The sequence below is a fragment of the Puntigrus tetrazona genome, chromosome 16 (genome assembly GCF_018831695.1).
Source record: "Puntigrus tetrazona isolate hp1 chromosome 16, ASM1883169v1, whole genome shotgun sequence".
Classification (NCBI taxonomy): Eukaryota; Metazoa; Chordata; class Actinopteri; order Cypriniformes; family Cyprinidae; genus Puntigrus; species Puntigrus tetrazona.
Window position 1 is genome coordinate 24,468,142 of NC_056714.1, and position 12,950 is coordinate 24,481,091.

General features: G+C 39.7%; 2 protein-coding genes across 2 annotated transcripts; both read left to right on the plus strand.

Annotated features, from left to right (window-relative positions):
* The first annotated feature begins 1,481 nt into the window (after positions 1–1,481).
* On the plus strand, positions 1,482–5,225 carry stmn1b (stathmin 1b). The gene is made up of 5 exons (XM_043261300.1): positions 1,482–1,575; positions 3,276–3,321; positions 3,441–3,613; positions 3,689–3,880; positions 3,963–5,225. The coding sequence occupies exons 2-5, from the start codon at positions 3,306–3,308 to the stop codon at positions 4,026–4,028; spliced, it is 447 nt and encodes a 148-aa protein (XP_043117235.1). The 5' UTR covers positions 1,482–1,575; positions 3,276–3,305; the 3' UTR covers positions 4,029–5,225.
* Positions 5,226–5,990: 765 nt separating this feature from the next.
* On the plus strand, positions 5,991–12,427 carry paqr7b (progestin and adipoQ receptor family member VII, b). The gene is made up of 2 exons (XM_043261299.1): positions 5,991–6,313; positions 7,805–12,427. Exon 2 carries the CDS (start codon positions 7,841–7,843, stop codon positions 8,903–8,905), a length of 1,065 nt encoding a protein of 354 aa, XP_043117234.1. The 5' UTR covers positions 5,991–6,313; positions 7,805–7,840; the 3' UTR covers positions 8,906–12,427.
* Positions 12,428–12,950: the final 523 nt, after the last annotated feature.

Below are 12,950 nucleotides of genomic sequence, written 5' to 3' on the forward strand. Positions count from 1 at the left end.
GTGGATAAAGTGGCTTCAAAAACATTTTAACAGATCGAGTGTCAGCCTGTTATAAGTGGGTCTGGCTCACTAATAATAAGGGCGACACATAACACAGGAAAATCAATGCTTGGATATATTGACATTTGTTTTATACTCTACCCGATTCTGAGTGGGTGTCAGAAAGTTTCAATACACACACACACACACACACACACACACACACACATACGTGTGTATGTATACAGTATATTTATACAGCTCTTTGATAAATTTCAAACAGTCAGCAACATGTGTGGGAAGCAACATGTGTAGCAAGTATGTCACATAATTATAGAAGGCCTGCTGATGAACTTATTTACACCCACTTAAATGTTGTTTCAATTTTATGATAACCTCTGCCCCCAGTGATAACAGACAAAATATGTCCTTGACGTGGGGTTTCTCGGCTCCCTTTGTGTCTTTGTGTAAGACACCAGAGACCCTAGACAGGGCGAGGCATCTAAGCACCATCTGCTCCCCCTTCCCCTGGGCAGCTTACAAAATGTCTCCCCCCTCAAACAGGATGAATGAGATCCTGGGTGGGGCAGGAGGAGACTGGCAGAGGATGATACAGGCACTTTTGGACAGAAATGAGGCCTACAAAGAAAATACTAGAGAGATATTTAACCCGAGGAGCAAAAAATATCAAATAATCTCATGTAATGCAGATGCATGCCAGTAAGTGTTGTGTTTTCCTCATTCGTAAGTCAGTTTGGATAAGAAACAAACACCAGCAATAAAAACCAGTCAGCTTGAAACGCAGTGCTGAGAATATCAGCTCTGCCATTTAGCTAAAGTTCACGCACTGACAGAGGATTCATTGAGGCATTGGAAGCAAAACAATCACTAATGCCAAGTGAACTGTTAATTTCCATATTGCTTTGCTCCAAAAACAGTTTGTAAAGCAGGTCACAGACATGTCGCTGCTTTGTTCTACAAATCTATTGGTCTGTAAACTAGTTGTGAGATGACTAACAATAAGGGTGAGGTCAGGACACACTTGTTCCATTACAGCCTCATCTTAAAGAAAAAATATATGCCCTTTTTACAAGCTGTCAACGTTTAATACTCTAAATTAAGCTTTCATTGTATTTTAGGAAGCCTGCTAGCCTATGTGCATACTGTGGCATATATCAGTTTTAACTTTTAATGTATGTTTAGCTAAGATATCTATAAGATAAAATGGTTATGTTCAATAATAAAAAAACAACAATAAAAAAGCTTCATGTGAAATAGTAGGTAAAAACATTTTTTAGCAATAACTATACGTTTATGATTTATGACTCAATTTATTTTTAAGAAACAAGCATTGTACAATCTTAATGTGAATTCATTTAAATATTATACAAATCATTTAAAAGTGAGCTAAATCAGATATTTTCCATCGAAATTACAGCGTACTACATATCCCAGAATTCTCTACTCGGCTATCATTGGTCACATCCAAAAATGACGTAACACAATTTGGTCCTCTTTTGCGCGAACGGTTGATGCTGAGGCAGAGAGGAATCTGCGCGCGGTCAACTCCAGCTCTGATTTCCACTGCAACTAAAGGTGGGTGGGTTTTTTTAATTGTCAAAAAATGATCTTTTTGCAATGCATCTCAACATTGTCTGGAAGAGAAGCCGTCTAATGTGCAAAAATTCAAACGATTGCGATATTAATTTCAGTTACACCCTTCTTTACCTCCCTTTTCGGGGAGGGGATGTAGATAATAGACAAGGGCATCAGAATACAGAATATTTTGCACGGTTAGAGAATAACCGTAACTAAGTAAGTAAATGATTTAAAAATAGCAGCACGCGCTGCTGCTCGTCGTTGCTCGACAGTTAAGGTCTTGTGTTTATTGTCGTTGAATTGGGAGGGAATTCGGCAAACCGTCGAACTCAACCTCAGCCACCTGGCTCCCGTTTAGTTGATCTTTGCTTGTTGATCTCGCCATGCTGCTAGTGCCGAAATCAATTTTATTGCAAGTCCACATACTTTTTATTTGAACTAAAATCCTAACACCATTCCCATTATATAGTCCACAATACAGTGACAGGTGATCTAATGGGTCTCGACGCCTTTTGTCTTCGTTGTGTCTGCATTCGCCAACTGTGCTGTCAAATAACAGCATTTACCTTCGAATCCATCGGTAACATCGATCAGGAGACACACAGCTGTGCATTTTGCATGTCAACACTGAGCTTATTGTGTACAATGGGGAGTGCAGTTGTGTCCTGTGTGTAATGGGAGATTAGGGTGTGATCTGGTTTGTCGGAAACGGGTGATACAACAATAGCACTATTTGTAAACGCCGCTTTCCATATTTGCATATTCCTCGAACATTACTGAGGTCTTGCTGATGCGTAATGTAGCGTTATTTGTGGTTTAATGGATTTCTGAGAGCTGTTTTAATGGGGGTTCGGGGTGTATCTCGGCCATCTATTGTCTCCTTTTGAGATCCTGCATCCCATCGAGTAGACACAAGGGCTGGATGTTTATTTTCAGCAATCGAGTGATGTTTTGTTGTGAGGTCATATTTAGGATGACACGTTTGTCTAACACTAAATATTTGACGAACCACTCCAACGGACTTGCCTGCCTTTGTTCGTTTCTTACACAATATCCCCTTTGTTTTAATCTTTCAGCGCCCGGCTGGATCTCATTACATTACAAAAAAGAGACGCTGATCTGTTTTCCCTGCATTTTACCCGAGTATGCACCCTGTAGTATATATTTTAATTGAACTATTGTGGTTTAATTAGGTGACGATGACAGCACGTCTGAATAGATGGATCCGGTGCTTGTTGTGCTGCCAGCGACTCGCTCTTTTCTTGGCTTCCAGCATAAAGAAGGATATATTGCTATTTAATAGGACTTCATATTTTGCATTTTTAACAGCTTGTTTTTTTTTCCCCATAATATCATTCAGTTAGTAAATTATGCATGACTATTGTGGCGACGCCACTCCCATTAGTATTATATATATATATATATATATATATATATATATATATATATATATATATATATATATATATATATATATATCTGCATATACCACACTAGGCACAGCACTTGAGGATGATTAGCTAACTTAATGTTTTTTCCTTTGATGGAAAAGCTGTTGTACAGCTGAGGCTTGTTGTTTTTAACATGTGAGGGGGACAGAGGGTTCAAAGAAAAGATCGCGTTAGCACGATTTCCCTCAACGTTAGCAGCAAAACGTGTGCATTTTTCTGATATTATTGTATGCGTTCATTTGGCAGGTGCGCGAAACCGTCGAGGTTGGAAGTGCAATGGCGTCCTCTGGAGGTAAGCAGCGAAAACGCGCCCAGCTAATCTCTAAATCGGCATGCTTCTATAACGTCATTTGAATGAAATCGGTCGGCAAGCGTGGGTTGTTAAATGCTGGCTTATTGTTTTTTTCACAGACATTCAGGTTAAGGAACTGGACAAGCGTGCCTCGGGACAGGCTTTTGAAGTCATCCTGAGTCCTACGGCTCCAGACACCAAGGGAGAGTTCCCACTCAACACCCCCAAGAAGAAGGAGGTATCTCTGGACGAGATCCAGAAGAAACTGGACGCGGCCGAGGAGAGACGCAAGGTAAGCGGTCGATCAGGGATCAAGTGCGTGGCGATTTCGCATTCTGTTCCTCATTTGTTTACCTGCTCATATTAGAACCACGAGGCAGAGGTCCTGAAGCACTTAGCTGAGAAACGAGAGCATGAGAAGGAAGTCCTTCAGAAAGCAATGGAGGAGAACAACAACTTCAGCAAGATGGCAGAGGAGAAACTTAACCAGAAAATGGAAGCCAACAAAGAAAACCGCACAGCACGCATGGCAGCCATGAATGAGAAATTCAAAGAGAAGGTTTGTGCATTACAGCTTACTTTGTAAAGTTTCAGTCCCGTTCAATTTCCATTGTTAATGGAGGTATTTGTCTTTATTTTAGGACAAGAAATTCGAAGAGGTACGAAAGAACAAAGAAACAAAAGATGGGGCAGAGGGTGAAAACTAAGTTTCCTCTCTCATTTTCCTTTTCATTTAGGGTATAGTATTGGGTTTTTTAATGTATCCAAAGATTTATTTTTTGTTCCATTTCAATGGCCAGTTCTCCGTGTTTGGATCCATGTACTTGCCACTTTTTTATTAATGGGGTCTTGGGGGAAAAGCTGGTGCACAACATTTCATCAGTTTATGTGTATTCAGTTCCGTCTTTCACCATCCCCTCTAACCTGTAGATTTGTCCAGTTGCAGCTCTATAGCGTTTAAAATGAGCAGTGTTTTACTGATAGGGAAGCATGCCTGTGTTATGCATAGGTCTAATATATACTTGGTATACGGCATTGTGCAAGTCCACCTGTTTCCTTGTATGTCAGTACTGCCATCCTATGAGCTTAATAAAGTTGCACAGTTGTTTGTTATTGTACCAGTTTTGCCACTGCCTCTTTGTTGATCTATCAGTCAGCCAGAGTGTAACGTGGAGTAAAATAACTTCATAAAATTTGTACATTATGGAGATAAATGGCAGTTTCTGTAATTCTATATGGAAAATCCATTTTGCCAGAATAATAATTAGATCTTTTTGGACACTTTTTGATGTACTCTTTATAATCTGCATGAGATTCCTAGCGTGAAACACTAAACATTCCATTATCCACATGCATTTCCTTTACTAGATAATACTTTTATAATAATTCATACTCAGTATGCACTAATGATAAAAAAAAAAAAAAAAAAAAATCAGTGCATTCCAATAAGTACTTACAAAGGTTTGAGAACTAAAAAAATCGGTTGCATTTGAAACTGTATTTGAACTATACTGGCATCTAGTGGTTTTGAGTTTGTCTAGCTGGTATCAGAAAAGGCTTTTTTGAACATTTTTTTTCTTGCAATGCCTTCAAAAAAAAAAAAAAAAAAAAATGTTGACAACCATAATTGATTTATCCTTTGTTGCCAAAACAGAGTTAGTGCATGAAAATTTATGGCAGTTGTAAACAGCTTTGCAGTGATGAATGGCTTGTTGTCCACATGCTGTCACATTATTATGTGTTCAAAATAGTGCATCAATCTTTTCTAAAATGAGTTATACCTTATTTCCAAATTCTGAACTCCCTTAGTAGAAGCAATTACATGCATCCAAAAAATGATCATGTCCAGTAATATGCTGTGTGAATACATGTTTTTTTAATCGAATAAAATAAAAATGAAATCACGTGCTTGTCTGTGTTGTAGGTAGGGGCAAATGACCTTCAAAGCACCCACACATCCTTATGGCCCAGTCTGAATCATTCAATCACATCAGTGTTATAGCTGAAGAAGCCTATCACTATGAAAAACAGTGACATTTACCACCGAAAGGACAAGTACGACAGGAATTACTTACAACAGGAATTCTTGAAATATTTTCTTTCTGAACTTTATTTGGGTACATGCAAAGTGCATGGGAATATATGATTATCAGCTGTCTGAATAAATAATATTTTGCCTTCCTGCGCCTAAATTCACAATGTAGACCTTTGTTTGCAGTGTTAACGCCAAGCTTGACAAGGACACATTGTCAGCAGAGTGCATGTGTGGGTGATGAGATAAGCTGTCACAGTATAAGGATTCAGTATAAGAAATTAACAACAGTACACTCACCATGTGACCAGCACATATTAAACAATGTGTACACTCAAATTACCTTAAAATTCTATTCGCAATTGTTTTTCTGTGTTACTAATTCAAACTACTGACAATAAAAGTCTAAACATGGCTACATGTGGCTTTTGCATGGTATATAGCCATAATATATACCATGCAAATATATATATATATATATATATATATATATATATATATATATATATATATATATATATATATATATATGTTATCTTATGTATATCTTTTGTCTGTGTTACACCATATTGGCTCTCACCTCGTCTTTTATTAAAGAGGGCATGTAGGCGGTATTAATAAGAAGAGTGTAGTTTCACATTTCACAGCCCCATACATTTTACAGGGTGTCGCCACCTTAAAGGATATTTCCTATTGGCGAGTTACTCTGAGCGGGGGCGGGGATAATGCTCTTCGGCTATTCTGGTTGGATAGTCTACCTGTCCGTCAGAAATCTTTAGTTTACGGCCATCTGACAGCGGTACTGCAGGGAGCTGACAGGAGCCTCTCCCGCTCAACACATTTTCACGTAACATTTTTTCCCATAATGAAATTTTCTTTGTTTAATTAGGTTTTCCGAAGACGCATATGAAGTCGCGACTAAATGCAGTTCACTGACTGAGGGGATTAACCTCTTAAAAGGTAAACCAGTTCATTTACCGATCGTACGTTTAAGGCGAGATGGAAGGTAAAAATGAAAGCCCCATATGCAATGCATAGCCTGTTTTAGGGTAAGGTTTTCAAGAGCGCACATAGCCTTTGTGCTGTCTGTTAAGATACGCGTACGCTGTGCAAACGGGGAGCACGAATAAGCGATATATACCAAGATAGGTTATCGACGTTGGGTAAAACATGTAATGTAACGTTACACGAGGAAAAAAAGAAATTCGTTCTGAGTTGTTGCTTGCACCTGCAGACATTGAATTTTGTAAGACATTTCATTGTTGCGCTTCCGGCATCTCACGCTTCTTTTTCGAGATTTTACGAGAAAAGGCTTGAGGGTGTGGGAAGGGTCTTGTGGGATGCCATCACTAAAATTGTCCACAGCCTTTTTCCTCCTATCTCGTCGTTTTAATACATTGGTGATTAAAAAAAACAGTAATATTCCCGTCCCCCCGACCGTATGTGTTCTGGACATAAGCGATGAATTCGTTTCATCAGATTCGTCTTTATTAATTCACGTGCACGAGGAGCTTTACGCAGAGAACTGATGTTACGTAAGCGGTGATGTCTATTCATTGTCCAAGAAGAAACGCCCCGTTTTACACAACGTTACCTTAATTTCAGGACAAACCATTTTTTTAGGATTAGCAATACCTTTACATTCATAACTGTTTCATAAAAGGAGGCTTTTATGATCCTGATATTTTATTTCTGATATTTGTTATAAATCGACGCGTATTAATTTGCATACATCGCTATGGGGATTGCATTCATAAGCCAGGGTACACACCACAAAGACAATCAGGCTGGTTTTGGACCGATTTCTTCCCTGCCGACAGTCCTAGGCAATGTCCTGATTACATCGGTGGTTCTAAATATTATTTTATCATATTTTCCTGCGGTGTGATGTGTGTGAAGAGCGACTGCTTGGAGAAACATATTGAATATGAACATGCTGTATTTGTGACCGGTGGTGTATACAATGCCCTTATGATTTATTTCATTTCTGTGTGTGTGTGTGTGTGTTTTTTTTTTTTTCATTTCATTTTACCATTGTCCCAGCTCATACTTTAAATCTTAAACTATAAAATGTTAATTATTTGATGTTTAAAACCGGGATGACCTAAAACTAATGTAGCATTATTAAGCAAAAATAAATGCAATATTCATTTAAATAAATTATAATTTATAATAAACACAAATAGTAGTCGTTTCCCCAAAAACGATGCGAGTCAATCAATCTTTCACTTTTCTACAGGACACACAAACTGCTGTGCCAAATAAGCCTTAGCAAGTCAAAGTGGTCAGCTGTTTGTTTCCTCAAAAATGTTAAAAATAATTTCCACAGAATGCTAATCTGATTTAAATGTAAATGAAATGTAATTAAGAAAATTCCCCCCTGCCCTCCAAGTGAACCTTCTTGAAAAAGCAAGGGTAATATTTAACTGTTGAATGCTTCTTCCCAAACAGATCTCACAATAGACTGCTGCCTAATTATTCCTCACCATGGCGACGGTTGTGATGGAGCAGATTGGGCGGCTGTTCATCAACGCACAGCAGCTTCGCCAAATCCCCCGGTTCCTGGAGTCAGCCTTCCCTAAACTGCCCTGTACTGTGATGGTGAGCGATGTGCCGTGGGTTTTCCGTGAGTCGCACATAATCACGGGCTACAGGCCGCCTGACCAGAACTGGCGCTACTACTTCCTCACTCTGTTCCAGAGGCATAACGAATCTGTAAATGTGTGGACACACCTGCTGGCCTCCCTCATCATTTTAGTCAAATTTCAGGAGCTGTCAGAAACCGTGGACTTCCTGCGAGACCCGCACGCCCAGCCGCTCTTCATCCTGCTCCTAGCCGCCTTCACCTACCTGGGCTGCAGCGCGCTCGCTCACCTGCTCTCGGCCAAGTCTGAGCTCTCCCACTACACCTTTTATTTTCTGGACTACGTTGGCGTGGCTGTCTACCAATATGGCAGCGCCCTGGCCCACTTCTATTACGTCATCGAACAAGAATGGCACGCTCAAGTGCGAAGTTTCTTCTTGCCAGCCTCGGCCTTCCTGGCCTGGCTGTCCTGCACGGGCTGCTGCTACGGCAAGTACGCCAGCCCAAGCTTGCCCAAATTCGTCCACAAGCTATTCCAAGTGGTTCCCTCGGGCCTGGCCTACTGTTTAGACATCAGCCCGGTGCTCCATCGCATCTATAAATGCTACGGCTCCGAACAAGGCTGTGCTGACCAGGCGGTGATGTACCACTGCTACCAGGTGGTTTTCTTTTTAATCAGCGCCTACTTCTTCTCGTACCCCCATCCTGAGCGCTGGTTCCCGGGACGTTGCGACTTCATCGGGCAAGGCCATCAGATCTTCCACGTGTTCCTTGTGCTCTGCACTCTAGTGCAGATCGAAGCCGTGCGACTGGATTACAGCGAGAGGAGACCTCTCTATGAAAGTCTCCATGGAGACTTGGCTCACGATGCAGTGGCTCTTTTTACCTTCACAGCGTGTTGCAGCGCACTCACTTCATTCTACGTGCGCAAACGGGTGAAGGCATATCTAGAAGAGAAGCAGGAGTGAGCGGGGACCTGGCTTGCACGTGTAGGAAGGATTGCACTGGTCTACAACAATTGAAGCAACTAACAACGAAGGACCTTTTTATTATTTTTCAGTGTATGTTATATTTGTCGTTAATGTTTTTGTGGCCTGCCAATGCATTTTGAACCAACTGCTTTCTGTTTACCAAACTGGTGACATGCTTTAATACCGCATCACATACTGTATGAAAAATGGCTCTAAAACAATGGATCGCCCGCTGAAAGGTGCCGATTTGTTTGACGAGTGCCATTACACATCGCATCCTATTAAACCTGGTTAAAGTGAGGTGTGCGAAGGGATGTCAGCGTTTTTTGCTGACTGGTTAGTTTGCATACAGGATAGTTTAGGTAGAATGGATCGTTGGAAATTTTCATATTTGCATTGTGCCTCTAAATCCAACCTCATTTTGGTGCAGCGTGCTGCTCTTAAGTATGTTACGCATCTGGCGTTTGCACATTTAGCAAACACATATTGCATTAAATATATGTAGTATACTAAGTTTTCTTTTACTGTGTTCCCTTGGAATTGAACCCATTAGCTTTGTGTTGCTCGCTATGGTTTGAATTACTAGGATGCGTACAGTAAGTAAAATGTCCCCATGCCATCAAATTAGCTAAATGTGGAACTCGGCACTTAAATTCGCATGTTTTTAAATCATGACTGAAATATCGCAAACCTCACAAGGAATCTAACCGAGAGATGAGTAAATGATTCATTCATTTATTTTTAAATGAATCAGATCTAATTCCTCACTCTGCAGTGCTTTTTAGACAACAGTTTTCTGTTTTGGCTACTTTTACCTCAGTGAACCAATGCAAATTAGTGTCAAATTGACTACTGACTTGCCTTACAGTATGTCCGACCCGTCCAGTGCCATGTTGAGGTTAGTTTATGATTACTTGCGATTGCAATCGATTGGTTTTGCACTGCCAGTGCACACTTCCCTTTTTGATGTGTGGCCTGTGAAAGAGGCCCGAAATACCGGACGTTATGAAATAGACATTAGGCAAGATGTGACTGGATTGCAGTATAGTCAGATGAAAGGATTTCAGACGCAGCCCTGGCTGATTTTTAATTTGACAAAAATGAGAACTCTGCATGTTCTTCATGCTTCAGAGTTTTAAGAAAGTTGCTCCTTTTTTGTTCGGGAAATTTTAAAGGGAAAGTTCATTCAAAAATTAAAACGCATCATTTACTAATTTTCATGTTTTCCAAATCTGAATGACATTTTGAAGGACGCTCTTACTGGCGCCCATTGAGACGGTTACTGAGGTGCAAAATAACTTTCGTTTAATTTTAACTCAAAAATATTTTTATAAATATTCATTTTTGGGTGAACTATCCCAGCCAAAGAGGCTTTTTGAGAAACATCGAATTATCCATTAGCTATGATGTCTACATTTGTCACGACAATGCTCCTTTTGTACGCAAGGGCTATAACTATGGCCTTTACCTTTACTCATACCCTGATACGAATGCCTTTGTGTGTTCTGTGCATATGTGGATTTTTGTAATAGAAGTTCAGCACTTTATTTACAAGAACAGTCTGAGCATCAAAACTAATGTGTTAAATGTATATTCTAATGTGCCTGACTACATGCATGCGTCCTTGTGTGAGTATGCATACAGGTGCTTGTCGTATGTGTGTGTGTGTGTGTGTGCATTTTTGAGTGTTTATGTATACCTGTGTGAAATGGCTACTGACGAGAAAGGATATGAAGCTTCCCGAAGGCCTTTTAGTGACCGTGAAATGCATCTAGCTCTCGTATCATGAATTGTGTAGCTCCCCCTGTCTTACAGCCCTTGTTCATAAACCAACACATCTCCATCAGATTGAAGGTGGAAGGATGACTTATTTTTCCACTGAAGTGATTCATATTCCCTTGAGATGAATATCGTGTCACTAGGCTATTGCTGCATTAACCAGGAAAGCGTCTGTGCGATGTAGCATAAAAGCTGGTTTATGATCCAGTCCCAGAAAAACAAATTGTCGCTGTGGTATGAGCCGTTCGAGAAGTAGCAAATAAGCGAAGTCGTGATAAACGGTGACCAGCATTTATTCTTTTTGCAACCAGGAACACACAGAGAAGAAAAAGGGGCTGTTCACGCAGAATGCATTTTTGCATTTCAAAACACAAGACGCTTGGTAATGGAATGGAAAAAATGCTTTGACTAGAGCTACTACTTTTTTTTTTAGCTTATTTTAGCACTGCATTTTTAAAATGCTGTGTCGTGTGAAATGCTGCAAAAGATTTAAGCGAAACGGTCAAGTGTGCCCGTTTATCACGTTTATAAAGAAAACAAATGAAAAACAGTACAGTGCAATACAGGATGCTATTTTTTTTATCTCGCTCAAAATCGCTAGACACCGGCCAGGTTTAGAAACGTTTAAGCTGCACTTGTGCATGTCTAGTGCATGTTTACGTAGAACAATAATGGAAATAACAGACAATAATCCATTAAACAATAACGGATTCTGTACAAGCATGCTTTTACGTTATAATAATAATAAAAAAAAAAAGAGTAAGGTCTAGAGTGGCGTTTTTTAAAAGTGAATTGAACTTGAGCACTGCGTATTTATAACGTATTATGCAAGATGCTGCAAAAGACGCGAGATGTAGCGTGGATTTAGCGCGAAATGTAAAATTGCGTTCTGTGTGAAGGCCCTCCAGTTTGATCAGCACCAGCAGACAACAATGATGTCACAGATCCATGATGTCATCAAAGACTAGAACTGATGAAGTGATGGAAATGTTGTCGTTGGCTCATTTTGATGACTATATATTAAAAATGAACGCATAGCGGGTGGTTTATTTAACGAAAACCATATTGATCACTATTACTTTAGAATATTAATTACATATTGTAGGCATTAAACAAACTATTAACAGAATGCGTTGTTTTAATTGCTGTACCGCGCGGTTTAAGAGACGAACAGACCATTTGAGATCACATAGTAGACGGCCAACAGGGGCCCGCCAAGAGCTGATGTCACCGAGAAAGACAAGAGATGAGGTCACCTCCTGGCGCCACCGGGATCTGACCTAAGGCCTCAGTTCCCGTAATGCTCAAGTGGAATTTTAAGGAACTCTGTAAATGATTTTTTTGCTAAACTGTGAAGTGTCTCTTTCTCAATTTCTGTACTGATCTACTCACCTCAGAGACACTTCCAGAATCTTTTCTATTTCAAACATGATCATGTTTAGAGATTGTTTTAACATCCGTGTTTCTTTTGTATTGCACTTAAAGAGGAAGGACTGCTCAGAAAGTTACTCGAGAACCTCTTGATTTTCTTTCAGCACTTGAACTTTTTTTTTTTTTTTCTCAACTGTACTCAACCACGAACCCTTGCACGGAGATGAACTGACGCTCGTGTTCTGCTGCAGTGCTGAACAGGAACAATAAAGACCGGAGATAACCTAAACTATACTGTTGTGTGTGGAAATGACTGTGTTGATGTACTATGGTATTTAAGTGAATAAACAACTGTAAGTCCCACCTCCACTTCACGCTGTTGTGTTTCCTGTCTAGAGAGTATAGGTAAAACAATGCAACAAAAACATCAGTTTGATGTATGCGCACATTAACAAGCGGGTAACAATCTGTTATTGTGAACAATAAATCTATCGTAATCCATTTAATGCACCGCTGCAGCAACTGCCACAGCTTCAAACGAAGTGATAAAACAACATGTCATCACTTCGAAGGCTAGCTCACCCAAAAAACACAATTCTCTCATCATCATTCACTTGGAAAGACATAGCGAGTAAACAAACGCTGACAGACTTTTATCATGTTTTTTGGAGCATTGAATTTGCACATTTATTAAACTAGACCGTCTACAGAAGATTTATTCATTTAAATCATCACTACCGTAATGTATGGATGCAATAAAGCTGTACACTTTAGAACGGCATATATGCCTATTATGGACTTTTATCTAATTTTCTAACTGATGGATGTCTCTCTACAATGCTGAGCCTATTAATATTTTTGCTTTTTATTATACTTCTAAATGTAAATAAGT

Excerpts from the sequence above, each read along its gene's own strand:
- paqr7b (XM_043261299.1), top strand. The coding sequence starts at position 7,841 with ATGGCGACGGTTGTGATGGAGCAGATTGGGCGGCTGTTCATCAACGCA.
- stmn1b (XM_043261300.1), top strand. Across the intron at positions 3,614-3,688 it reads CGGCCGAGGAGAGACGCAAG|AACCACGAGGCAGAGGTCCT; the intron begins GTAAGCGGTCGA and ends TGCTCATATTAG. Across the intron at positions 3,881-3,962 it reads ATGAGAAATTCAAAGAGAAG|GACAAGAAATTCGAAGAGGT; the intron begins GTTTGTGCATTA and ends TCTTTATTTTAG.